Consider the following 27,589-nt stretch of genomic DNA (forward strand, 5'->3'; position numbering starts at 1 on the left):
CCCCCCTGGGAAGCCCCAGGACCAACCCTACTCCTGGGCAAACAGGTGTGGATACCCACCGTCCCCAATCCAAGCCCACCTCCCAGAAGGCAGAGAAACAGAACGAGAAAGACATGCTTTGACTGTGTACCCTAACCTGTCCTGCTCTTGCTATATACTCCGCAGTGACAACACTACCCAGCAAAACTACGCCTGCAAAATTCACCTCTATCCCGACCCATGGGTACTAGAACGAGGAAATTTCAACAGTTGCTATCCACAAACCCTTTTCAGTTTTTAAGCATTTGAATTATGACTTTAAGTAGAGGCAGAAACTTAACTGAAACAATTTGCCTAACTGTGTAAAATGAAAGCCGAGAATGGAGTTCTCTGTTCAGGGCAAATAATGCCCAGCTCAGAAGCAGTTGGCTTTTCAAAAATAAAAAACCATGGCCAGTTGATATTACAGGACCTGCACTCTTCTTCCTCTGCGGTGGAAAGACTGGTGTATATTTGTAGGTGGTACCCAGCCTACACACACTGTGTGTTATTAGAAATAGACAGACAACAGCTGGAGAGATGTCAGATGACTCACAAACATGGCAAATAAAAGCAAAGGTTTTGCAAAGTTATACTCAGGCGACGGTACTCACTGTATAAATCTGTTTCATCTAGAATCTCAGATTTGATGATTTCTTCAATCACATCCTCTAATGTGACAATTCCCAGAACTTCATAAAATGGATCCCCCTCTCCCTCATTGTTTACTCGCTGTACAATAGCCAGGTGAGATTTACCTTTAAAGAAAAGAAAGCAAAGAGGTAATTTTCAGAGGTGATTTTCTCAATTTCCTGAATGAAATCTTATAAAGGATTATGTTAAAAACAGCAGCAAACACAGATACCAGATTATCAAAGTCTACCTTTCAGCATTTAAAAATGGTTTAGAAATGTTTGTCCACAAACAAATGGCAAAGCTTCATGGGCCATCAAAAGTAAGACCAGTTAAGCCAAAACAGCATCATCATCTACACCCCGGGCACCACCATGGCGCCATGTGCTTCTTAATGGAGTTGGTCTTGGTTATGTCAGCTGTTCTTTTGTGACCATTTAGCAACTGCTGCTTTACCTGAGGACAGCAGCTCTCAAGGTATGGTCTGTGGACCCCTAGGGGTACCCAGGACCATTTTAGGAAAGTCAGAAAGGCCAAATCCTTTTCATTTAGATTACTAAAATGTTCCTGGAGTTTTCTACTGTGTTGGTATTTGCACCAATGGTATAAAAGTGCCTCAGCACAAGTCAAGGCAGCGGTAGTAGTAGGTCACTACTAGTGGTCACTGTCTTCTCCAACACACACACACACACACACACACACACAGTAAAATGGGGAAAATCTGTTCAAGTATCCTTTAAATTAGGAGTTTGGGATTAAAACATACAAATTACTATGGATAAAATCTATAGCCATCATGGACCTACTGTATAGAACTTCATAAAATGTTCCCTATAGTACAGGGAACTATACTCAATATCTTGTGAGAACCTACAATGGAAGAGAATTTTTAAAAGTATATAAAACTGAATCACTTTGCTATACACCTGGAATTAACAGAACACTGTAAATCAACTGTATTTCAATTAAAAATTGTAAAAATAATTCTTTTCCAGAGGGAAAAAAATATCCTTGATGACACAGTAGAAGTAATCAGCTTAATTAAATCTTGATTCCTGGGACTTGTCTTTCAATATTGTACATGACAAATTGAAAAGTACCATAAAACATTTCTGTTGCATTCTGAAGTATGATAGTTGTTTTGAGGAAAAGGACTCATGCAAACTGAGTTGCAAGTTGGATCAATTTTTTCACCAAACATTTTAAAGAATAACTACCAAGCTATGGTTATTTAGACTTGGATATTTGGCAGACATTTTCTTGAAAATGAACACGATGAGCCTATTACATTCAGGAAAACAACAGCAGTGTTCATTGCGAAACAGAACATCTGAGTTTTCAAGGGAAAATTAGGATTTCTGGAAACTTGGATCCACCACTGTGAAACTTGAAAGCTTCTCAGTGAAGACTTACCTGATGGAGACAGGTGGCGCTATTAACAAATGTGATTTGTAAAGTACTGAACAATAAAATGTGTCAACAGTTCAAAGATCTGCCTAACTCTGTGAACCAGTATTCTCCAAATGACCATGGCCATGATGTTACCAAATCATGCATGGGTAAACGAGTTATTCAAAATGCAATGCATAACAGTGGATTTTTAAAAACCTTTTATTTTGCAGTAATTTTAGATTTACAGAAAAGTGACAGAGTTCTTGTATACCCTCTACTCAACTTCCCCCTTCCACTATTAACACCTTACTTTACCATGATATATCCATCAAAACTAGAAGTTGACACTGATATGGTAACAGTAAGGACATTCTAGATTTTATTTGGATTTCACCAGTTTTTCCATTAATGTCCTCTTTCTGTTCAAGTGTCCAATCTTGAGGACCACACTGCACTTAGCTGTCGTGTCTTCCCAGTTTCCTCTGGTCTATGACGGTTTCCCAGTCTGCCCTTGTTTTTCACGAGCTTGACAATCAAGGAGTTCTGGTCAGGTACTCTGCAGAATATCTTCTGATTTGGACATACTTTTCCGATGTTTTTCTCACAATAGACTGGGGTTGTGAGTTTTTTCGTTACAGGACATCAGGGCTCACATCATCACAGGCGACGTCCACGGTCACTGTGTGGCCAGGGCAGTGATCCTCAGGCTTCTCCACCGCAGAAGTTACCCATTTTCCCTTTGTCCTCATTCTACTCTTTGGAAGCAAGTCATTTGGTCTAGCCCTACCCCCAGGGAGGGCGAGTGGCAGGAATTAAGCTCTACTTGTTGGAGTCAGGGAATAGCTACACACATTACTCAGAATTCTTTTGTAAGGAAGATTCCAGACCAAAAGATCTTAATGGAACAGGGCACCACAAGTCCACTGGCATAGTTTCAGATGCTACACTGCAACTAACCTTAAAGAAGCGATCACTTGGGGGGGTTGGGGTTATTATCAAAGAACATCCAAATATTCATAAAGGTTATTAAAATACCCCTCCCTTTTCCAATACATATCTGTGTGAGGACAGAGTTTCTTCACACGCCTCAATAAAAACAGTGTATAGCACAGACTGAATACAGAAGAGAGGATCTAGCTGCCCTCCATTTAGCTTGATAATAAACAATACACAGAAAGGCAACCACTACTCTCTCTACTATTCAAGTTTTGGAAAAAGTTATTTTTACTAAAAATGCTACGTTACCACTTAATGGATTCATGGTTGTCCCTTAAAAATAAGTAAATGTTTAAAATTCCTCAGGTTTAATTTCAAATATAGTAAACATCAAAAAGATATCCTATAAGAACACATGCTGTGAAACCGACCACTTCTGGATGCGAACTCTAGTATCACCGCTTTAGCTACCACCAGCTGTGTGATCAGGACCAAGGCCTATGTAACTTTTCTGAGCCTCAGTCTCCTCTCCTCTAAACCCAGGCTCATGATAACTGCTGCCATGCAGGATTATCATTAGAATCAGGGATAATGTACCTAGCAAAGGCAGGAACTGGGATCAACTGGGCAATCAATAAATGGTAGCTTATATTAATTTATCAATATTCTTCCTCAATTCTAAGGCACTATCAACTATTACCAGCTTAGTCAGAAAGAAAAAGTCTACTACATTAAATGTGCACTGTGACAGAAAGATAAATTACCATATGTAAAATAGATAGCCAGTGAAATTTGCTCTATGACGCAGAGAACTCAAATCAGGTGCTCTGTGACAACCTAGAGGGGTGGGAGGGCGGAGGGAGTTTAAGAGAGAGGGGACACGTGTATATCTATGGCTGATTCATGGTGAGGTATGGCAGAAACCAACACAATATTGTAAAGCAATTGTCCTCCAATTAAAAATTTGAAAATTAAAAAAGGATGCATCTCAATTTCAGAAAGATCTTTTAAAAACATTAAATTTATCTCATACACCAATCATTGGTTTTCCTAAACCAAGCCATGAGGGCAGCTGAAACGTATCCTTAAGCTAAGCCAAGGAGACATGATATCTGGAAACTTCATGATCATTTTAACATTATATTATTTTCTTTAATTGGAGCATAACTGTTTTACAATGTTAATTTCTGCTGCAGGACAACATGAATCAGCTATACGTATTCATATATCTTCCCCCTCTTGAGCCTCCCCCTACCCAATATAATTATATTTTTAAGTGACAGGGTGAGGTTTTTTTGGAGGCGGTGGGAGTGAGGGCACGTCATTTAAATAAACTTTACTTCAAACTGGGTGAGTTTGCTCAGACACAACCAGCCAAACTAAAAATTTCCTGAAGACCAGTTCTGATGAAGTTCCCAGCACCTACTTACTCAGAGGCTGGCTTTGGGTCTGTGGGTTCATCTGCCCTTTCTGCTCTGCCTCAGACCCCTTTGCAGGCAACGCTGTCTGGAGACTGAGAAGTTAAGATTGTTAAGACAACTAGGCATCCTAACAATCTGCATCCTTAGCGTGCTCACACTCAAAGAATGAAAATATTTTGAGCAAATGAGACTACAAGGGAAACTTATCAGCAACAGATATATAAACACCGCATCAGGTCAAGTCAATTCCAGTCTAGTCAGTTTGGTTAGGTCAGTTTCTCCCATCTGCTTTCCCAAGGACCCAAACATAAGCAGTTAAAAATTCTTGGTGAATGCTGTCTGTCGAAAGTTAAATTCTTTTGCTATTCCCAGCTTGTGATCATTTAAAAGGAATTTTCCAAAGCAAGGTCTAATATTAGACTCAAAATGAAGTTTCCATTCCACTGAGGCGCTATTCTCACCAAAGTAACTACCGCATAATCAGATTGTCTTGGAGCAATTCGTTTAAATGCAGATGGACATACTTGAAATACCAGCTCGACAGCACCAACAGATCTGACTGGAAAAGGCCTTACTCTAGAAATTATTCATGTAAGCTAGGCTTCTTAGATGGAAAATTAGGTTTCCTTCCTAGCTCAGTGTTCCCTTTCACACCCCCACCTCCAGTGTTGAAACTTCTTCATCTGCCCCAGAGTCACATATTTTTAGCTTTGGAATTCCTGGTGAGAAGTCTTGTTTTCTAACCTTCTTCCCAGTAAGCAGTACCAAAAAAAAAAAAAAAAAAAGATATCCCTCTTCTCTAATCATGCTTTTGGAAGACAGCAATATAAGGTACCTCTTCCCCTACTTAACCATTCACTGCAGGGAGTTCAGCCTTTGGCCTCATCAATGGAACCATCAAAGGGAAAATATAAACTTATCAAAACAGAAATTTAAAGAACTGAGCTCAAATAACATCATTCTTAACCTGAGCGTTGGAGGGATTAAGCCAGGATTGAAAGCAGCAAAGCAATTTTGGGGAAACTAATAAAAGATATTTATAAACCAAAAACTGGAAAAGATTATGAACTGATGGATTCTTAACTTCCAAAGAGAAGAATAAAAACACAGCAATCAGCACAATATGCGATTACAGGCATGAAATAGCACTAAAGCTTTTTAATATAGCTAGATTATATAAACTTGATTAATTATATATAGAATAAAGCAGACATTGCTGGTACAATTAGGGCTTGGAGACAGCCCTTTGTGGCTAGCTATAAGGGGTCTTGCAGTATTCATGTCATTTCAAACTGTCCTGAAACTTATACCTACAGCCTCTCGACTAGTCTGGTCCTAGATGACTAATGGAATACTTAAGTCAGACCTAGGAGAATCTATGCAGGCCTCTCTTCAGAGTATAGGGCTCCATAAACACATTTCCAGTCAAATTCAGAATTGTTAAGTTCACTGTGAAATAATCACCTAGATTTTAACTGCTATGTGTTCAAAACAGGGCACTTACACAGATGAAATTATAATAACACGTCTTCACTGTGAGGTAGGCTAAGTAAAATCATCTATATGCAATAAAATTAGGATCAAATTTCTGCCTCCGCCTGCTTCCACTGCTCCCCAAATCAAAGTACTGCATCATCTCTCTGGAGAATCGGCTCAGAATTGTTGTCGGTTGCCACGCTCGAATCTTTTAACCTTACCACAATGCTAGGCTCAGATTCTGAATGACAGATACCATTTGTATTTTGATAGGGATAATTAACTAGGTAATGATTAGGCTGACAAAGGGTACCGTAACCGCCTGATGAAAATATGGACTCATTTGCTCTCATACAAGTTTGATGTCAATCAAGTGAAATGGAACAGTAGGCAGAGTATCTGAAACACCTAAGGAAAAAAGCCAAGTGAGCAGATGAAGTAGAATGGAATCAGGAAAAACTTGACACAGCTGAGCTAATAACAAGCGACAAGCAGTAGTCCAAACGACCGAACAATGTGAGCACAAAGCAGACAGGGTCTTAAAACGCCACTTGTTTTGAACAGCAGGAAGAAAACAAACAGAAGATTCAACGATGAGAAACTAAAGCCAAACATTTTACGTCTGCCATGGCTGCTGTGTCCCACAATTGTAGGAGTTGTGCAGCGTCATGCGTGCATGCTAAGTTGCTTCTGCTGCTGCTGCTAAGTCGCTTCAGTCGTGTCCGACTCTGTGCGACCCCATAGACGGCAGCCCACCAGGCTCCTCCGTCCCTGGGATTCTCCAGGCAAGAACACTGGAGTGGGTTGCCATTTCCTTCTCCAATGCATGAAAGTGAAAAGTGAAAGTGAAGTCGCTCAGTCGTGTCCGACTCTTAGCGACCCCATGGACTGCGGCCCACCAGGCTCCTCCATCCATGGGATTTTCCAGGCAAGAGTGCTGGAGTGGGGTGCCATAAGTTGCTTCAGTCATGTCCAACTCTGCGACCCCATGGACTGTACCCCACCTGGCTCCTCTGTCCATGGAATTCTCCCCTCAAGAATGCTGGAGTGGGCTGCCATGTCCTCCTCCATAGGATCTTCCTGACCCAGGGATCGAAACCCCATCTTCTGTGTCTCTTACACCACAGGTGGATTCTTTACCACTTGGCTACCAGGGAAGCCCATGCAGTGTTGTAGCCCCCCCATAAACAAGGGCATTAGGGCAAAGGAGGCATTTGATATGCCTCTGTTTTTAAACATTTCCCAGTTTACCTAACATAAGAATTATAATAATTCAACAAGTAGGAATCAATAAAGTTCCTAAGAATGAAACCAGTGATAAAATAAAGAAATGCTCTGTAAGTTAGAAGTCAGGTCCCCCTTCACTAAAATAAAACAAGATGGAGGATAGATTTGAAGGCCATACTTAAGATCTCCCAAGGAAACCAGTTTGCGTATAGGCCGTCAAGGAAGTCAATACACTTTAAGTAGCATTAGTTAGATTTAGTCTGATGTACAAAAATTGAACACACTGACCAATGATCTAACGTTTTTGAACATAATGTATAATCCATAAGGTACAATGCTATGTAAGTGTCATGAACTATAGTCACAAACTCATTCATTCACTCAGTAAATATGTACTGATGTCTACTATATATGCCAGGCTTATACCTCAGGGCACAAAACAAAGCTCTGGCTTTCAAGGAACATTCTAGCAGGGGAGACAAACACTCAGGGAAACAGTATAAATGCATGTCAGACTGTATAAAATGTGCAGTGCAGAACAAAAAAGCAGAGGCCAAATTATTTAGCTTAGGCTGGCCAGGGAAGGGCCTCCCTAGTAAGGGGACAGTTGAACAATGCTGGAAGGCGTTAAGGAGCCAAATGAAGTAAGTAAGGGGTTGGGGAAGATGTTTCAGGTGGAGGGAACGACGGAGCCCTGGAGAGGAGAGGCCTGGCGTGCTTGAGGGAAAGCAAGCAGTGTGGCTGGAGCAGAGTAAGCAGGAGAGAAAAAAACAAAGATGAGATGGGGGTTGGGGGGGAGGCCAGGGTAGTTGGGGATGGGGGTAGTGCAGATCACATCTCCATCACCAAGACCTTAGCTTTTACTGAAGTGTGTGTGTGTGTCTGTGTGTGCGCGCACGCCGTGTGTGCAGTTGCTCAGTCCTATCTGACTCTGCGACCCCATGGACTGTAGCCCACCAGGCTCTTCTGTCAATGGATTTTCCAGACCCAGGGATCGTGTGTATAAAATAGCTAACTAATGAGAACCTACTGTATACCACAGGGAACTTTACTCAGTGCTCTGTGGTGACCTAAATGGGAAGGAAATTCAAAAAGTAGTTGGAATCAAGATTGCTGAGAGAAATATCAATAATCTCAGATATGCAGATGAAACCACCCTTATGGCAGAAAGCGAAGAAGAACTCAAGAGCCTCTTGATGACAATGAAAGAGGAGAGTGAAAAAGCTGGCCTAAAACTCAACATCCAAAAAACTAAGATCATGGCATCTGGTCCCATCACTTCATGGCAAATAGATGGGGTAACAACGGAAACTTTATTTTCAGACAGACTTTATTTTCTTTATTTTCAGTGATTTGGGGCTCCAAAATCACCGCAGCCATGAAATTAAAAGACATTTGCTCCTTGGAAGAAAAGCTATGACCAATTTAGACAGCATATTAAAAAGCAGAGACATTACTTTGTCAACAAAGTCCATATAGTCAAAGATATGGTTTTTCCAGTAGTCATGTATGGATGTGAGAGTCGGACCCGAAAGAAAGCTGAGCACTGGAGAACTGACACTTCTGAACCGTGGTGTTGGAGAAAATTCTTGAGAGTCCCTTGGACTGCAAGGAGATCCAACCAGTCAATCCTAAAGGAAATTGGTCCTGAATATTCACTGGAAGGGCTGATGCTGAAGCTGAAGCTCCAATACTCTGGCCACTTGATACAAAGAACTTTTACTCATTGGAAAAGACTCTGATGCTGGCAAAGACTGAAGGAAGGAGGAGGAGCAGACAGAAGATGAGACGGTTGGATGACATCACCGACTCGATGGACATGAGTTTAAGCAAGTTCTGGGAGTTGGTGATGGACAAGGAAGCCTGGCATGCTGTAGTCCATAGGGTCACAAAGTGTCAGACAGGACTGAGCAACTGAACTGAACTGATACGTGTATGTATAGCTGATTCACCTTGCTGTAGAGCAGAAACACAACATTGCAAAGCAACTATACTCCGATCAAAATTTGAAAAAAACAAAAGTTATTTCAGTGATCTCAGTGACAAGGATGGTGGCCTGGACCAGATGGCAACAATGGAGGGGGTGGGAAGTACTTAGAATCTGGGTTTATATTTTAGATTAGAGTCAACAGGTTTTGCTGATCGACTGAATGTAGGCGGGAAAGGAGGAGACAAACCAGGGCTGACTATAGGATTTGGGGGCCTGAGCAACGGGAAGGACGGAGTTGCCATTTATAGAAGAGGACTGTGGAAGGTACTCGCCTGGAAAGAAGAAATCAGTTCAGTGTTAGGTTAAGTTCAAGATGCCTATTAGACTTCCCAGTGGAAATATCCGGAGAAGGCAATGGCACCCCACTCCAGTACTTTTGCCTGGAAAATCCCATGGACGGAGGAGCCTGGTAGGCTATCGTCCATGGGGTCGCTAGAGTCAGACGCAACTGAGCGACTTCACTTTCACTTTTCACTTTCATGCATTGGAGAAGGAAATGGCAACCCACTCCAGTGTTCTTGCATGACAATCAAAGGGACGGGGGAGCCTGGTGGGCTGCCGTCTATGGGGTCGCACAGAGTCGGACACGACTGAAGCGACTTAGCAGCGGAAATATCAAACCGGCAGTTACATACCTAAGTGCAGAATTCAACAGAGTGTGAGCCATGGGGGTTACAGATGAAGAGTGAGAACTCCCAGAGAAGAAAGGCTAGTGAAGCCAGACACCAGTGGAGATCACCAAGAGAGGTGGTGTGTGCAGCCTGAGCCCAGGGCAGGAGGTGGAGATAACTGTCAAAATGGAGACTGAGAAGGAGGGGCTGGTGGCATGAGCAGAGAAGAGAGAGATTGGTGTTTGGAAGCCAAATTTTTAAAAAACTACTTCAAGAAGCAGAAGAGTGGCCAACGTATCAAATGTGGCCAAAAGATCATGAAAGGTGACTTTGGGAACAAAAGATGCTCAAGATAAGAAAGGTCACAGATGAAGAATCCAAGGCTCACCATCTCAGTGTGCGATCCATGCGATTCCCACAACATCCTTCTTCTAACAAGAACAAACACACTGGCCTGCTTCTGCCAGGGCGCCTTCGCCTGAGAGCAAAGACCTGTATCTTTAGGCAGTCTTTGTCCTTCCTTAGTAACACCTCCCTCTTCTAAGTGCCACCTCTGGCAATAGGGCCATTGGAGCTCCAATCACCCAGCCTTAAAACTCTGAATCACCTTTGCCTCTTTTCTCCAGATCTTTTCTTCTTTCTTTTTGAATGAAGAGTGAATGAATATAAACCTACTTACAATAACATGTAGGGGCACCGAGTGCAGCAGTGTGTGTACGGGACCTTTTGAAGGAGGTCATTATCTTCATTATCTCCACCGTAGTTTGGCCTCAGGTCAAATGACAGGGAGGGAACACAGCCCCATCCATCAATAGAAAATTGGATTACAGATTTGCTGAGCATGGCCCCGACCCTCAGAACAAGACCCAGTTTCCCTCTCAGTCAGTCTCTCCCATCAGGAAGCTTCTATAAGCCTCTTATCCTTCTCCATTAGAGGGCAGACAGAATGAAAACCACAATCACAGAAAACTAACCTATCTGATCACACTGACCACAGCCTTGTCTAACTCAAAGAAACTATGAGCCATGCCGCGTAGGGCCACACAAGATGGACAGGTCACGGTGGAGAGTTCTGACAAAACGTGGTCCACTGGAGAAGGGAATGGCAAACCACTTCAGTATTCTTGCCTTGAGAACCCCATGAACAGTATGAAAAAGCAAAAAGATAGGACACTGAAAGAGGAACTCCCCAGTATACTACTGGAGATCAGTGGAGAAATAACTCCGGAAAAAATGAAGAGACGGAGCCAAAGCAAAAACACCACCCAGTTGTGGATGCGACTAGTGATGGAAGTAAAATCCGATGCTGTAAAGAGCGATATTGCATAGGAACCTGGAATGTTAGGTCCATGGATCAAGGAAAATTGGAAGTGGTCAAACTAGAGATGGCAAGAGTGAACATCAACATTTTAGGAATCAGAGAACTAAAATGGACTGGAATGGGTGAATTTAACCCCGATGACCATTATATCTACTACTGTGGGCAAGAATCCCTTAGAAGAAATGGAGTAGCCATCACAGTCAACAAGAGTCCAAAATGCAGTCCTTGGATGCAATCTCAAAAACGACAAAATGATCTCTGTTTGTTTCCAAGGCAAACCATTCAATATCACAGCAATCCAAGTCTATGCCCTGACGAGTAATGCTGAAGAAGCTGAAGTTGAACAGCTCTATGAAGACCTAGAAGACCTTCTAGAACTAATACCCAAAAAAAGATGTCCTTTTCATTATAGGGGACTGGAATGCAAAAGTAGGAAGTCAAGAGATACCTGGAGTAACAGGCAAATTTGGCCTTGGAGTACAAAATGAAGCAGGGCAAAGGCTAACAGAGTTTTGCCAAGAGAATGCACTGGTCATAGCAAACACCCTCTTCCAACAACACAAGAGGAGACTCTACACATGGACATCACCAGATGTTCAATACTGAAATCAGATTGATTATATTCTCTGCAGCCAAAGATGGAGAAGCTCTATACAGTCAGCAAAAACAAGACCGGGAGCTGACTGTGGCTCAGATCATGAACTCCTTATTGCCACATTCAGACTTAAATTGAAGAAAGTAGGGAAAATCACTAGACTATTCAGGTATGACCTAAATTAAATCCCTTATGATTATACAGTGGAAGTGAGAAATAGATTCAAGGAATTAGATCTGATAGAGTGCCTGAAGAACTATAGACAGAGGTTCATGACATTGTACAGGGGGCAGTGATCAAGACCATTCCCAAGAAAAAGAAATGCAAAAAGGCAAAACGGTTGTCTGAGGAGGCCTTGCAAATAGCTGTGAAAAGAAGAGAAGGGAAAGGCAAAAGAGAAAAGGAAAGATATACCCATTTGAATGCAGAGTTCCAAAGAATAGCAAGGAGAGATAACAAAGCCTTCCTCAGTGATCAGTGCAAAGAAATAGAGGAAAACAATAGAATGGAAAAGACTAGAGATTGCTTCAGGAAAATCAGAGATACCAAGGGAACATTTCATGCAAAGATGGGCACAATAAATGACAGAAATGGTATGGACCTAACAGAAGCAGAAGATATAAAGAAAAGGTGGCAAGAATACACAGAAGAATTATACAAAAGAGATATTCATGACCCAGATAATCACGATGGTGTGATCACTCACCTAGAGCCAGACATCCTGGAATGTGAAGTCAAGTGGGCCTTAGGAAGCATCACTATGAACAAAGCTAGTGGAGGTGATGGAATTCCAGTTGAGCTATTTCAAATCCTAAAAGATGATGCTATGAAAGTGCTGCAGTCATACGCCCCCAAATTTGGAAAACTCAGCAGTGGCCACAGGACTAGAAAAGGTCAGTTTTCAATCCCAAAGAAAGGCAATGCCAAAGAATGCACAAAACTGCACAATTGCACTTATCTCACATGATAGCAAAGTAACACTCAAAATTCTCCAAGCCAGGCTTCAACAGTATATGAACCATGAACTTCCAGATGTTCAAGCTGGTTTTAGAAAAGGTAGAGAAATCAGAGATCAAATTGCCAACATCCATTGGATCACTGAAAAAGCAAGAGAGTTCCAGAAAAACATCTACTTCTGCTTTATTGACTACACCAAAGCCTTTGACTGTGTGGATCACCAACAAACTGTGGGAAATTCTTAAAGAGATGGGAATACCAGAGCACCTTACCTGCCTCCTGAGAAAACTGTATGCAGGTCAAGAAGCAACAGAACTGGACATGGAACAACAGACTGGTTCCAAATAGGAAAAGGAGTATGTCAAGGCTATATATTGTCACCCTGCTTATTTAACTTATATGCAGAGTACATCATGAGAAATGCTGGACTAGATGAAGCACAAGCTAGAATTAAGACTGCTGGGAGAAATATCAATAACCTCAGATATGCAGATGACACCACCCTTATGGCAGAAAGCGAAGAACTAAAGAACCTCTGGATGAAAGTGAAAGAGAGTGAAAAAGTTGGCTTAAAACTCAACATTCAGAAAACGAAGATCATGGCATCCGGTCCCATCACTTCATGGCAAATAGATGGGGAAAGAGTGACAGACTTTATTTTTTTGGGGCTCCAAAATCACTGCAGATGGTGACTGCAGCCATGAAATTAAGACACTTGCTCCTTGGAAGAAAAGTTATGACCAACCTAGACAGCATATTAAAAAGCAGAGACATTACTTTGCCAACAAAGTCTCATCTAATCAAAGCTATATGAATAGAGTAGTCACATATAGACGTGAGAGTTGGACTATGAAGAAAGTTGAGCGCTGAAGAATTGATGCTTTTGAACTGTGGTGTTGGAGAAGACTCTTGAGAGGTCCTTGGACTGCAAGGAGATCCAACCAGTGGGAAATCTGTCTTGAATATTCATTGGAAGGACTGATGCTGAATCTGAAACTCCAATACTCTGGCCAGCTGATGAGAAGAACTGACTCATTGGAAAAGACTCTGATGCTGGGAAAGACTGAAGGAGGGAGGAGAAGGGGACGACAGAGGATGAGATGTTTGGATGGCATCACCAACTCAATGGACATGAATTTGAGTACACTCCAGGAGTTGGTGATGGACAGGGAGGCCTGGTGTGCTGCAGTCCATGGGGTCACAAAGAGTCGGACACGACTGAGCCACTGAACTGAACTGAACAATAAAATGTATAAGATGCACAGTTCAACAAGTACTTAAAGAACTACCACCCACAAAGGACTAAAGGGGTCAGGGCCTAACAGTGGACCTCAGGGTGTATGAGGCAGGAGGCGGGAGCAGGAATGGGGAACAGAAGGTGATAGGAGAAGTCGCTAAGGAAGGTGAGCAGACTTAGGCAGGTTTCCAGGGGGAACACAGGCCCACTTGTGTCCTCTTCACTAGGACCTCCTTCCCAGAACCCCTTCTCTTTGTTAACGGCAGGTCTCCCCAGAATAGATGTCCTGGTGGTCCAGGAACATATTATTACCTGGTGACTGAGTGCCAATACACTCTCAGAACAAGGAAAGCAATGCTCCTACTACGGTTAGCCTATGCAGAATACTGTGTTCATGTTTGGGTCTCTTATTTTATGAGGCAAACTGAGAAGAGAACTACCAAGATCTTGTAAGATGTATAAACTATGGCACATGAGGAGGAAATGGAGGCTAGAGACGTTGAGCCAGAAGAGAAACCTGGGCCAGGGTGAGCAGGACAGAGGCCTTCAAATCTCTGAAATGGAAAGCAAGCCTTTGGTTCTGTGCCTCCTCACCTGAGCACCTCCTCAACCAACTCACACCTTACTCACCACAAGGCTAGGAGATCATCAGCAACGCCTAGATGACAGGGACCTCTGTGTTCCTCATCTTTGTATCATTCTTCATCCACAGGCCCCACCAAATCTAGCACAATACCTAACACCCCCCACCACCCCCCCCACCAAGACACAAAGGTAATACTTACTAAACCCTATCATTCTACAACTCAAAAGTGCTCACTTCCCTTCAATGACTGAATTTAAAAGAAAATGGCTTCGAGTAGGGTTCAAAGGCCATCAAGAACCTGGTCCTCAACTGCCCTGTCTTTCCCTCTTTTGGTCTCCAACATACGCCTCTTAGGGCTTCCCTGGTGGCTCAGATGGTAAAGAGTCCACCTGCAGTGTGGGAGACCTGGATTCGACCCCTGGGTTGGGAAGATCCTCTGGAGGAGGGCATGGCAGCCCACTCTAGTGTTCTTGCCTGGAGAATCCCATGGACAGAAGAGCCTGGCGGGCTACAGTCCATGGGGTTGCAGAGTCGGACACGACTGAGTGACTAAGCACACATACTCCTCTCATGTTCTTCTTCCCCAGCCGATCAAATGACTTGATTTTCTCCAACCGTAACCTCCATGGTTTTATTCATCCCACAGAACAAGTAGCAAGGAATCTCTCTCTCCTCAGGGGAGGGGACCAAAGATCACAGTGGGCCAACCCCTGCACGCACAACCCCCCGGGACTGCCCCGACCTGGGCCATGCTGTGTCATATCACAGCCGCACCTCACTCCCGCCAAAGCCACACCTGGGCTGTGGGAACACCTGTGTCTCTACACCCGGAGTACATTTTTTAAAAAAACTTTTTATTTTATATTGGAGTGCAGCCAATTAACAATGCTATGGGTAGTTTCAGATGCCCAGCAAAGCAACTCAGCCAAACATATACATGTATCCATTCTCCCCCAAACTCCCCTCCCATCCAGGCTGCCACACTCATATTGGTCTTAACAGTAGATACGTCCTTATCCTACCCATCTCCCTCAACCAGCACAAAATCAAAAGAAAAAGAAACCCTGAATTACAAGCTATATTAAACAGCTAATTTCTCACAGATTTTCATAATGAATGCATGGATGAATTCTTACACATGCCTTGTAGACCTTCTACTGACTTATACGGTGACCGATCTATTATTATAACATGAGTAAAATGGTAAGATTTGTTTAAGGAGAAAGAAGCAACACAATTTCACTTAGGGAGCTACTACCTTGCTAGTTCTGTCCTCTTTAAAGACAAAATGAAGAAAAAAACCCCAAAACTTCATTTCTTTTTAAAGTCTTACTTTACCTTACCATCCCCACCAGAGCTAAGTGCATTTTTTCCAACTGAATTTTCCCACCGTAAAATACACCAGAAAAAATGTGACACAGATCTTAAAATAGTCCTATATAAATAATACAGGAATATATATATAGAAGCACTTGCTGTATATAGAAATCACTGGTTTTAAGTGATGATAACTGTTGCTATTCCAGGAGACAAAAGCTCCCTTTCACCAAAAGTTCAACTACTTTTAAAAATTCCAGTATCCACCCAGTTAAGCGGCTGGCTGAGCTCTCCCTAGCAGGACAGCTTCTCCACCGCAGGTGTGTTGGGGTCCCTCCACCCCCGACAATCTCACTCCCAGTTAGGTCACGTCTGCCAGGAGCTGACTGGGGTGAAATATGGAATCATGGTTTCCTAAACACTTGAATTTATGGGGGTGAGGGCAGGAGTTGATTTGATGCAGACAGTATTTCTTAATCGGGCTGTTTCCTGGGTAGAACCCTAAATTTATCTACTAACTTAGATTATAACAGCTTTCAGGGAACAGATCCTGCTGTTCATAGGCCAAACTCTGAAAGAAAGATGGCAATCACTTGCTGAGGTGCTCAGCCTCTAAGGCACTTATAAAAAAAAAAAAAAGCAAAGCCTACACCTTCACTAAAGGTGACCAGAGAGTCCTGGGCAGAGCGCACGGAGCCCCCAGGAGTCAGATCACTTAGGCCTGTTACCAGGGCCTGGCCCAATGATAAGGGCTTTCTTGGTGGTTCAGTGGTAAAGAATCGGCCTGCCAAGGCAGGAGATATGAGTTCCATCTCTGGGTTGGGAAGATCCCCTGGAGAAGGAAATGGCAGCCCACTCCAGTATTCCTGCCTAAGAAATCCCATGGACAAGAGTCTGCTAGGCTACGTGAGTCGGACATGTAAGTCATGTCCTACGTAAGTTGTAAGTTATGAATCTTACAAAAGTCACGAGTTGGACACGACTTAGCGACTAAAGAACAACAACCGCCCCAATGCTGGTCCCTGGAGGTTACCTGATTGTCTGAGCCTTCTTTCTGTTTGCTATAAATACCTGTTTCTTAACATTTAAACTGAGTTTGGTCCCCACCTTCCCATTTCTTAACTGTAGTTTCCTATTCTATATCCCTAAAATAGAAATACCTGAAAGACATTTCAAGTAGAAAATATCTTTTAAGACAATCCATGAATTACATTTGTAGTTATCTTTATAAGTTACTATTGAATTATTTTTGACTGATGGAATTTCACTTCTCCACAAAAATCTGATATAGTTGGATCAGAAATATACACTGAGAAATTCCAATCCACATGATTCTCAGATTTTGATAGCTGTATCAGTTGAGATTTGGGGAAGGTGTGGCTGCCATCAAGGACATCAATATCTACATCTAGAAAAGTTTCTGAAATACATGAAAACTATAGATAGTTGCCTGGCAGAGAGGCACACAAATATTCACTAAATGAGTGAATCCACACATTTACCTAAATCCTTCAAACAGTTTTATTTTCAATCTATACAACTTTCTGGGCTAAGATGGTATTTGTCCCACAACTACCTCCCTCCTGCACATTTCCAATGTTTCCTCTTGATTTACACTTTAAGTTTGTTATTGTTCGGTTGCCAAGTCATGTCCAACTCCTTCTCGACCCCATGGGCTGTAGCCCACCAAGCTCCTCTGTCCATGGGGTTTTTCAGGCAAGAATACTGGAGTAGATTGCCATTTCCTTCTCCAGGGGATCTTCCCAACCCAGAGATCATACCCACTTATGCACTGGCAGGCAGATTCTTTACCACTGAGCCATATGTAATTTATTCAAGCATAGGACTAAGATATATAGATGATTACCTCCTGAAGAAAACATGACTATTTTTAAAAAATGGATTAAAAAATAATTAATCATATTATAAAAGGATTGCTTTATAAAATGGGTTTTTTTTTTTTTAATTTATTTTTGGCTGTGCCAAGTCTTGGTTGTGGCACATAGGACCCAGTTCTCCTGACTAGGGGTCAAACCCGGGTTCCCTGCATTAGGAATGTGGGGTCTTAGCCACCAGACCACATGCGAGGTCTCTAGAATGGATGATTTTTCAATTAGAATTTTAGTTTGAAATAACTGTGCATTCTTATACAGCAGTGAAAGATCTCATGTGTTTTCACCCAGGACACCACATACACTCTTGCCCATCAGTTTCCGCCACCAAGAATATCTTGTGAAGCCAAGCTGTGTGGCAGCACAACATTATGACCAGGACACTGACCCTGATACACATACAGAGCATTTCTATCAGCACCAGGACCCCGCGTTGTCCTTTCAGGGCCTCATTCACTGCTCTTCCCACTCCCCAGAAGAGATCATTTTAATAGCTTCTCTGATAAAGTCAGTGCTTGGTTTTCTACTGGCAGTTGGCTCTTGAGCTTTAGCTTTTAAGTTTAAACAAATATTTAAAAACTCACAAAATAGCAATCAGTAGGGAAACATTTTTCAGTCAACAAAACCCTGTTTTATGTGCAACTTTTGAAAATTCAAGAGTGGGGTTTGGTGTCGACAAGATTAACTAACCAGGCTCCCGATGGTGGAGGTACTTGGCAGGCAGTGCTACAGCTGTGGGTGCTCAGAGAGGACTGCTTGTAGAGAGCAGCGGACACCAGCCCTGATTTCATGAATGCTGCAGAAGCACCTGTGTGGCAGTTATTTCTCAGGCAGCTCCTCTGGCTTCTCTGAATGGGATGGATTTTTGCTGTGTCCATTTGGCTAGGTAACTGCCCTCAACAATTCACTTAAACATGAATCCAGGAGCTGATGTGAAGGGATTTTGCAGATGCAGTCAAAGTCTCTTTAAGGGTTGCCGTCCTCGATGGGACTGACTCAATGTGCTGACAGCCTTAGAAGCAGGGCGAAGGCTTTCTGAGGGAGAGATGACCTTCCACCTGCTGAAAGCCGCTGCAGACCGTGCCCGTGGGGTTTCCACCTGCTGGGATCCTCCCTTCCTGACAGCCTGCCCTACCAACTCTAGACTTTCTTAGACAGCCTCCACAATTCCATAAGCCTGCTCCTTACAAGAAATTCCTTAACGCATGTGGGTGTCTGTCTTCTACTGGTTCTGCCTGTTGAACCATGATCGACCTACTCAGGACCCACCAAAGGATTTAGAAAGCAGATACCAAAAGAAAACTAGGATTATAGACTAAATTGTATTTCCCAAACCCAAGACAATGAATGACTAATTATCTAGGAAGATAATATGTACGTATATATATACTAAACGCCAGAGAGATTTGCTGAATGAACTTCCTGGTAGAATAGCAAGTGAAGTAACCACTAGAAACAAAATATTAACTTAAACTGAAGTTGTATTCAAAAGACAAGAAACCAAATCATTATGAAAACAATACTGTAATGCAATTATCCTTCAATTAAAAACACATACATTAAAAAAAAAAAGCCAAATCATTTGTTTCAAATCATCTGCGTGGACTGCCCTATTAAGGAGAGCCCTGTGGTTCTCCCACCTAACTTAGGGTTCCAGGCCACAAATAATGGATGGCCTTGCATTCCCACACCACCATCAGCTGTTCGCTCTCTTTTGCTTGTTCTTCAGTCTTGCTGCCAGATACATTAGCCAGAAACCCAAAGTGGGGCAATTAATATAAGATTTCGGTTACTCTGTGACTTGCTTAAAGGCCCGTCCAAATGATTTGTGAGAAAAATCTTATGAACCAACAGAACAGAAACTGTAGAGTTTTTTCCATTATTCTCCTCTCCCAGAGTATTTAAAGACTTGGACTTTCCCATCTTTAGGGGAAATATTTTCTTATAAATAGTGAGGCATGCCGGGCATCTCCACTTCATCTTTTTTGGTGGTCTGTACCACTCACTGCACACTCACTGGAATGTTTTCCTAGTAAGTGATCAGCAATGGAAAACGTGGCTAAGACAAAGGATGGCTTTCGGGATGAGATGATGGGAACCTTCCCGTCTTTCCCAAGAGATAAGCAGTTCTTCTATAGAACCAAGGGGCTTATTTTAGAATCAATGAGTCTATTTCTGTCGTTTCCTTCAGACTTGTAGCTTTCCTAAGGATGATAAATGAGGAATGACTGTGTTAGTGAGTTAACAGCCCAAAAGATGAGTAATTGCCCAACATATCCAATAACAGGAGATTCAAAAACCAGAAATATATTTCCGTTGCTAAGGTAAGACCAACTATCGGTGCTTTAATTCTTCTCTTCCTTGTGACTTAGTCTTTGGATCAGCAACATTCAGAACTTTGTGCTGCAGTGCAGAACTCTCAATATTGACTGAACTAATTTCTTGGATGACTTTTACAACATAAGGAGGCAAGATCAGTAGTTATATAAAAGACATAAAAACATGGTTCTTTTGTGATACAGTGAATAAAAATTACCTAAGTCCAGATGATGTGCTAAAAAATACTACAGACCCAACTACCTCATACATTTGCCTTAGAAGCAGGCATTTTAAGGAGAGAGGTGGAGTCATCACTTCTTTTAAAACCTGCTTAAAGGGAAAACTAAAGGCTGGTTTTATTCAGAAAAACCTTATCCCCTTTTCTTATTCAAGTCTCCTCTTTTCAGAAGTCCTTTCTGATGACCTCGAATTGTAATGAGGAAATGGAATTGCTATTATAAATTTGCTAATTATGTATTATCATATCATTAATAATCACGATATGAAGGAAAAGGCCTAGCAAAACTGTCAAAATATCACTGAGTCCTGATGTTGCAAGGAAAAATGAAAAGTCGAGTTCAAATTCTCATCCAGTGCCATTAAGCTCATCTGCAAATTTTGTGCAAACAATAAACTTAAAAAAATACAAAAGGGGGCAAAAATACTGCGTATTTTTCTTGGTGATTCATCATCATCACAGCAAAGAGATAAAACTAGATGACTTTAAAAACCAAACCTTTTCTAAAATTCTTTCACAATTCCTCTCACCATTTCCATTATCTATCTTCCCCACCAAGTATCTCTTAAAAATACATCAGAGATAAAAGAAGTTTTTGTATTTCTATAAGGAAAAACATCCAACAACAGAGAACCAACCCTGATTAAATAAATTCTCATAAATCCATATAATGGACTACTACGCAGTCATTAAACAAGATTAAATAGGTCTACTTAACTGTTAAAGAAAAGTTACCCAAAATAAAGGAAAATAAAAACAGGAAAAAACAGGACTATTTTACATAGTATAATCTTATTTGTATAAATTATATATGTATAGGAAAATTCTGGCAAGGAATAGTTGGTTAGTGGATACTTAGTCTTATCCAAAATGTCTATGAGATTCCCTTGAAATTCAGTCTTGTCCCAAATCACGTGTCATGGTCCAAAAATGCTCAGGACATTTTGGACAGGACCAAATGTCCTGCAAGGGAACTAGTTCACAGTAGCACGTTGGGGGAAATTTTTAATAGCCACAACAAGGTTGAGTTCTACAAGTAGAAATTCTGATAAAGTCTATTTTGTGTGATTGTCATCAAGAAGTAAAACAGAATGGAGATTTATAACGACATGCCCTGTATTAGCATATGTAATTCTAACAACAGAGAAAGTTTGACCATGAATGAATGAGAACAGAATCCTCTGTCAACGTTAGATGGCTCTTAAGCATCACTTCAAAATCCTCTTGGCCCACTGCTTACCCCTTCCATCCCTTCCACTGCCACAGTGACCAGTTCCACACAGGCTCAGACTGGTTTCACACCCATGTAACCAGTGCAAGCAGTTTTCAGGTGCGAGGTCGTGTTGGACTCTTTTGTGATCCAGTGGACTGTAGCCTGCCAACGCTCCTCTGTCCATGGGATTTCCCAGGCAAGAATACTGGAGTGGATTGCCATTTCCTTCTCCAGGGGATCTTTCTGACTCAGGGATGGAACCTGTGGCCTCTGCATTGGCAGGGGCATTCTTTACCACTGAGCCACTGGGGCAGCCCAGTACAAGCAGACGTCACCTCATATACAGCTCACAGCATAGCTCATTGCGTCTCTCACCTCTGCTTTGGGACTTCTGTACAGAGAAGGAATTCATGCCCATGGGAGAATACGTCCCCCTCTGTACTCAAGCACAGTCCTGAGAGCATCTCACAATGCTCCTTTATAAGTCCCAGGTAGGACAGAACACCTGCTACCTGTAGTCAAAAGCCAACAGACTATCACATCCTTTCTTCCCATTTCACTTCCCTTGTTCTGAACTCCTGCACCCTGGGATCCCATTCCAAATACACCTCCCAGCATGCAAGCCTTTGTATCAGGCAGATGTGCAGGCTATAACTTCATCAGAAGTTTTTCTACTAATCAGTTTCTGGCTTTGTACATTTCATCCTCTTCTATTTCCATGATTCCAGTGCCAGAGGTGTAAAGATACATTCATATCTCAATATAGTTACAAAGCTGGTTATGCAGCTTTGTATCACAATACCAGGTGAGCTGGCACAGTGCAGGAGAACTTCTCAAAGTCATTCCTACATTGGGATGGCCAGCAATAACTACACACTGAAGTGCCTGCAAACCCAAATTAAATGCATTTCAGGCTCAGCTTCTCCACAGCTAGAATCCAAAAAACACCCGCGACATTCCAACATTACCAGAGATAGAAAGAGTGAAAGAGGGTAATTAAAAATGCCGAGAGAGGATTTTAGACCAACTGCAGTAATATCTGGATTTTTCAAATTTCACAAAAACACATGACTATGTAAACACATTTGCTAGAGCCCTTCCTGAAGCCTGTGCATATGAGAAGCATATACGTTTAATTAGCTTTATGGTAAATCTACCTTCACTATGTACTAATCAAGTAAGTGTAACAAAAGTAGACAGAACACAAAGACTGAAAAGGATCAAATCTATGCCCTACCACCATCCCCAGTCTAATCTTCTCTCCTAAACTTCAGGCATAAAAATATTCCAACTGCCAACCTGGTCCTCTTCACTTGTCCCATGAGCATCTCAAGGCTCAACACGCCCCACACTATCATTTTTTCTACCAAACCTGTTCCTCCACTTTTACTCCTCTTGCTGACTAATGGTACCAGTATGTATCATGTGTGGAATTGTGGGAGTCATCTTAGATTCCTCCTTTTTCTCTAGTTTCATAGCAGGTGACCCTGCTATGACAAACTGGTCACCAAACACTGTGTCAAGCTGTAAACTGAAGACCACCTCCTAAATATCTATTGGATCTAATAGCCATTGGATCTGCCCCATATTCTCCATTCCTATCATCAGCTCACTTTTAGTTACAGGTCCTCAATATTTCTGTTCTGAACTGTAACAACCTTCTAACTTCTCTTTCTAATTTTACTGTAATCTCCCCATCTCCCTGATGCCATAGTAATCTTTCTAAAAAGCAAATCTGAACATGTTATACTACTGCTTAAAACTCTCTAATAGCTTCCCATTGCTGCTAAGTCGCTTCAGTCATGTCTGATTCTGTGCGACCCCATAGACGGCAGCCTCCTGGCTCCCCCGTCTCTGGGATTCTCCAGGCAAGAACACTGGAGTGGGTTGCCATTTCCTTCTCCAATGCATGAAAGTGAAAAGTCAAAGTGAAGTCGCTCAGTCGTGTCCGACTCTTAGCAACCCCATGGACTGCAGCCTACCAGGCTCCTCCGTCCATGGGATTTTCCAGGCAAGAGTACTGAGGTGGGGTGCCATTGCCTTCACTTGGGATAATCTAAATGCTTCAGTATGACCTACAAAGCTATCATGACATGATCCCTAGCTCTTTCTTTAGTCTCATCTCCTATTTCTTTGGCCATTCAATGTTAGAACACATTCTGCCACTCTCCAAACTAGACATGCTATTTTACAGTTTCTTCTGCCAAGAACCTAGACAGCATATTAAAAAGCAGAGACATCACTTTGCTGACAAAAGTCCATATAGTCAAAGTTATAGTTTTTCCAGTAGTCATGTACGGATGCGAGAGTTGGCCCATAAAGATGGCTGAGCACCGAAGAATTGATGCTTTCAAACTGTGGTGTTGGACAAGACTCCCGAGAGTCCCTTGGACAGCAAGGAGATCAAACAAGTCAATCCTAAAGGAAATCACCCCTGAATATTCACTGGAAGGACAGGTGAAGCTCCAATACTTTGGCCACCTGATGGGAAGAGCTGACTTGTTAGAAAAGACCCTGATGCTGGGAAAGATTGAGGGTAGGAGGAGAAGGGGATGCCAGAGGATGAGATGGCTGGATGGCATCACCGACCCAATGGACATGGGTTTGAGCAAACTCTGGGAAACAGTGAAGGACAGGGGAGCGTGATGTGCTGCAGTCCATGGGGTCACAAAGAGTTGGGCACAACTTAGTGACCGAACAACAACTGGCAAGAACACCCTCCTCCCCTTTGTTCTTATTCTCCTCAAGGATGCAACCCAAGTATCCCTCATCCTGGAAGTCTTCGTCACGTCACCTATGCCAGTTGGGTTTGATGTCCTGTCTCTGCACTTCCACAGAGCCTTCATTAGTTCCATCAGAGACTTCTTATCCTGTGTTATGATTTGCTCCCTTCTCTACTAGACTGTGAGATTCTTGAAGGCAAGCGCTCTCTTTTATATCTAAAGTCTCGGAGGCTAGCACGGTACTAGGTATATAGCACTGTCAATAAATGCGGAATACATGGCTCAAATTAATCATAAGAAAATAAGAAGGAAGATGAAGATTGGGGCGGGGGAACAGTATCATCCTTGCAAGCTCGTGTTATAAGAAGAGATTGTTTTTCTTCCTGGGACACAATACAGTAAATGGGGCCAATCAGTGACTGCCGGTTGATTGTAATTTTAGCAACGATTTCCCAGAAGAGTGACCAACTATTGTTACCTAATCCAAGGCCTGGGACATAGAAGACTCTCGTTTCCTATTTAATTTAATTGTACTGATTTTATTATTTCAGCTCCTATTGGCACCAACTTCGAGAAAAGTTACAATAGAGTTTGTCCCCAGTTGAAGCCAGCTTGAAAAACAAGTACAAATCAAACCCTGTGCTCCTTCCTGTTGAGTTTGAGAATATCTTCAAAGAATTTTCATTGTCTTCTTAAACACACAACATGAATTCAGCCTGGAAACTGAGACTCCAAATTTTGAAACATGATGGTTTGTCAAATAAGAGAGAGAGAGAGAAAGGCACTTAGCTTACCAAATGAATGAATGAATGTTCAAAAGAGGTCAACGATCATTCATTTACGTAAAAATCCTCAAACACCTTTTGAGGTATCTGCCCCTCAGTCAAGACAACAACCTGTCTTAAGTTCTCTGGGAGTAGGTACTACAACTGCCTGAAAAGAACATCACCTTGGTTCCTGACAACATTCAGAAAATCTAGGTCATCCATCGCCACTAATCCCTCACCAAAAAAGTCAGTTTTAGAGCTCAAATATGTGTGCTGGGACCCCAGAGAATACTGTCAGTGATGACTAAGGGCTTAAACTAAAATTAGACAAATCTGGGTTTGAACACTCTGGTTCTGCTACACACTTAGCTGTATGACCAAAGACAAGTCATTTACCCTCTCTTGGCCTCTGACTTTAATCATCTGTGAAACAGAGATAAATCCTAGGCTTCCTATGAAAACTGAAGAAGTTCAGAATTTAACACAGGGCCTGGCACATAGCAAGTAATGCAATAAACGACAATGAGTATATTCTTGATGAACTTTCTGTTGGTTCTGAAACCTAATAATCATCTCAAAGGAATATGTATAATACGTTTAGTATCTATAGAAGCAAGATCTTGGAATCATTGGGAAAATTCAGCTACAAGCTGCTGCTTTTAAAATAGAGGCTATGGGCTTCTATGAAAAAGCATAATTAACATCCTGTGAGCATTCAGTCCTAGGCAGCCTTGTTTTAAAGTTCTTCAGCACAGCAACTCCACATATTGTTCACTCTGTTTCTCAAAACCAAAACTTTGCCTCTGAGTGGATTCAAATGGATTGTGGAGATCGTCCTCCATCCCCTCTCACCTCTAGAAGTGGTTGCTCCCGCTTACTGGATGGGGCAGTGGGGAGGGCGGCCCATGAAGGAAGCTTGTACAGCCATTGCCTTTGTCATATTTCCTCTGTGAAGAAACAGAAGACTTCAGTTCCTGGGATTGGTTAAGCCCTAGAACAGAGAACTAAGGAACTACTTTGTATTCTCCTACGAATCTCATCTCTTTGTGTATAACGCCATAGAAGCAGAATTGTTACACATTTTTGCATCTTGATCAGGAAACTGGAATGAAAATGAACACAGGTAGCCTGCCGTACACCATAAATGGAAGCTGGCACAGAGCAGAGAAAGACTCAAAGACTGAGGGAATGTGAAGAGGAAAAGCCAGTGAAAGAATAAATTATACACAACGACCATGCCAAGCCTGACGTTTGCAAAACACTGTGAAGGTTACTATATTTAAGATCAGCGTTGACTTGAGGTCAATGTGGTCTCCTCTGGCGCTGGTTAAGGATTCATTCGACAAATATTTTTATCGTGCACTCATTACCTGCTGGACTAAGCTTTAGGGTTAAAATAAACACATGAAAATAAGACTAGTCTTCACTGTCAAGGAGCTAGAAATCTAGTGTAAAAGACAAGTAAAGATTATAACATGGTAGACTCTCTCAAGGGACATCCATGTGACAGTGTGCTGATTAACTGACATGTTCATTCTCCCTGTGGAACACACTGACTGAGGTCTATAGGACACTGGAAGCTTTTGGCTAGTAAAACTACTATCCAGTACTCTGCATAATCTACTCCCATATATTAAGTAGAATGTTTATCAAGAATTGGTTAGTTTTGTTTTCAAACCTAGTTATACCATCTGCGCTTGATGCTACAAATTAAATGTTATAGAAACGGATGATAATAAAAAGAAATTGCTGTTTCTATGGAAACAACAGACTGGTTCCAAATAGGAAAAGGAGTACATCAAGGCTGTATATCATCACCCTGTTTATTTAACTTATATGCAGACTACATCATGAGAAATGCTGGACTGGAAGAAACACAAGCTGGAATCAAGATTACCAGGAGAAATATCAATAACCTCAGATATGCAGATGACACCACCCTTATGGCAGAAAGTGAAGAGGAACTCAAAAGCCTCATGATGAAAGTGAAAGTGGAGAGTGGAAAAGTTGGCTTAAAGCTCAACATTCAGAAAACGAAGATCATGGCATCCGGTCCCATCACTTCATGGCAAATAGATGGGGAAACAGTGGAAACAGTGTCAGACTTTATTTTTCTGGGCTCCAGAATCACTGCAGATGGTGACTGCAGCCATGAAATTAAAAGACGCTTACTCCTTGGAAGGAAAGTTATGACCAACCTAGATAGCATATTCAAAAGCAGAGACATTACTTTGCCAACAAAGGTCTGTCTAGTCAAGGCTATGGTTTTTCCTGTGGTCATGTATGGAAGTGAGAGTTGGACTGTGAAGAAGGCTGAGCGCCGAAGAATTGATGCTTTTGAACTGTGGTGCTGGAGAAGACTCTTGAGAGTCCCTTGGACTGCAAGGAGATCCAACCAGTCCATTCTGAAGGATATCAGCCCTGAGATTTCTTTGGAAGGACTGATGCTCAAGCTGAAACTCCAGTACTTTGGCCACCTCATTCGAAGAACTGACTCATTGGAAAAGACTCTGATGCTGGGAGGGACTGGGGGCAGGAGGAGAAGGGGACGACAGAGGATGAGATGGCTGGATGGCATCACTGACTCAATGGACGTGAGTCTGAGTGAACTCCGGGAGTTGGTGATGGACAGGGAGGCCTGGCGTGCTGTGATTCATGGGGTCTCAAAGAGTCGGACATGACTGAGCGACTGATCTGATCTGATGGAAACTATGATGAAG

At 42.2% G+C, this 27,589-nt stretch overlaps 1 protein-coding gene across 1 annotated transcript in view; it reads right to left on the bottom strand.

The window, feature by feature from the left end:
• Positions 1–27,589, bottom strand: part of CNNM2 (cyclin and CBS domain divalent metal cation transport mediator 2) — a gene marked incomplete at its 5' end in the record, with an annotated part of 182,471 nt that overhangs the window by 32,730 nt on the left and 122,152 nt on the right. Inside the window, one exon of the mRNA XM_010859598.1 lies at positions 633–776. Coding sequence (XP_010857900.1) covers positions 633–776 — 144 coding nt within the window. The remainder of the gene's footprint in view (positions 1–632; positions 777–27,589) is intronic.

The sequence above is a fragment of the Bison bison genome, unplaced genomic scaffold (genome assembly GCF_000754665.1).
Source record: "Bison bison bison isolate TAMUID 2011002044 unplaced genomic scaffold, Bison_UMD1.0 scf7180017864456, whole genome shotgun sequence".
In the NCBI taxonomy this organism is placed as follows: domain Eukaryota; kingdom Metazoa; phylum Chordata; class Mammalia; order Artiodactyla; family Bovidae; genus Bison; species Bison bison.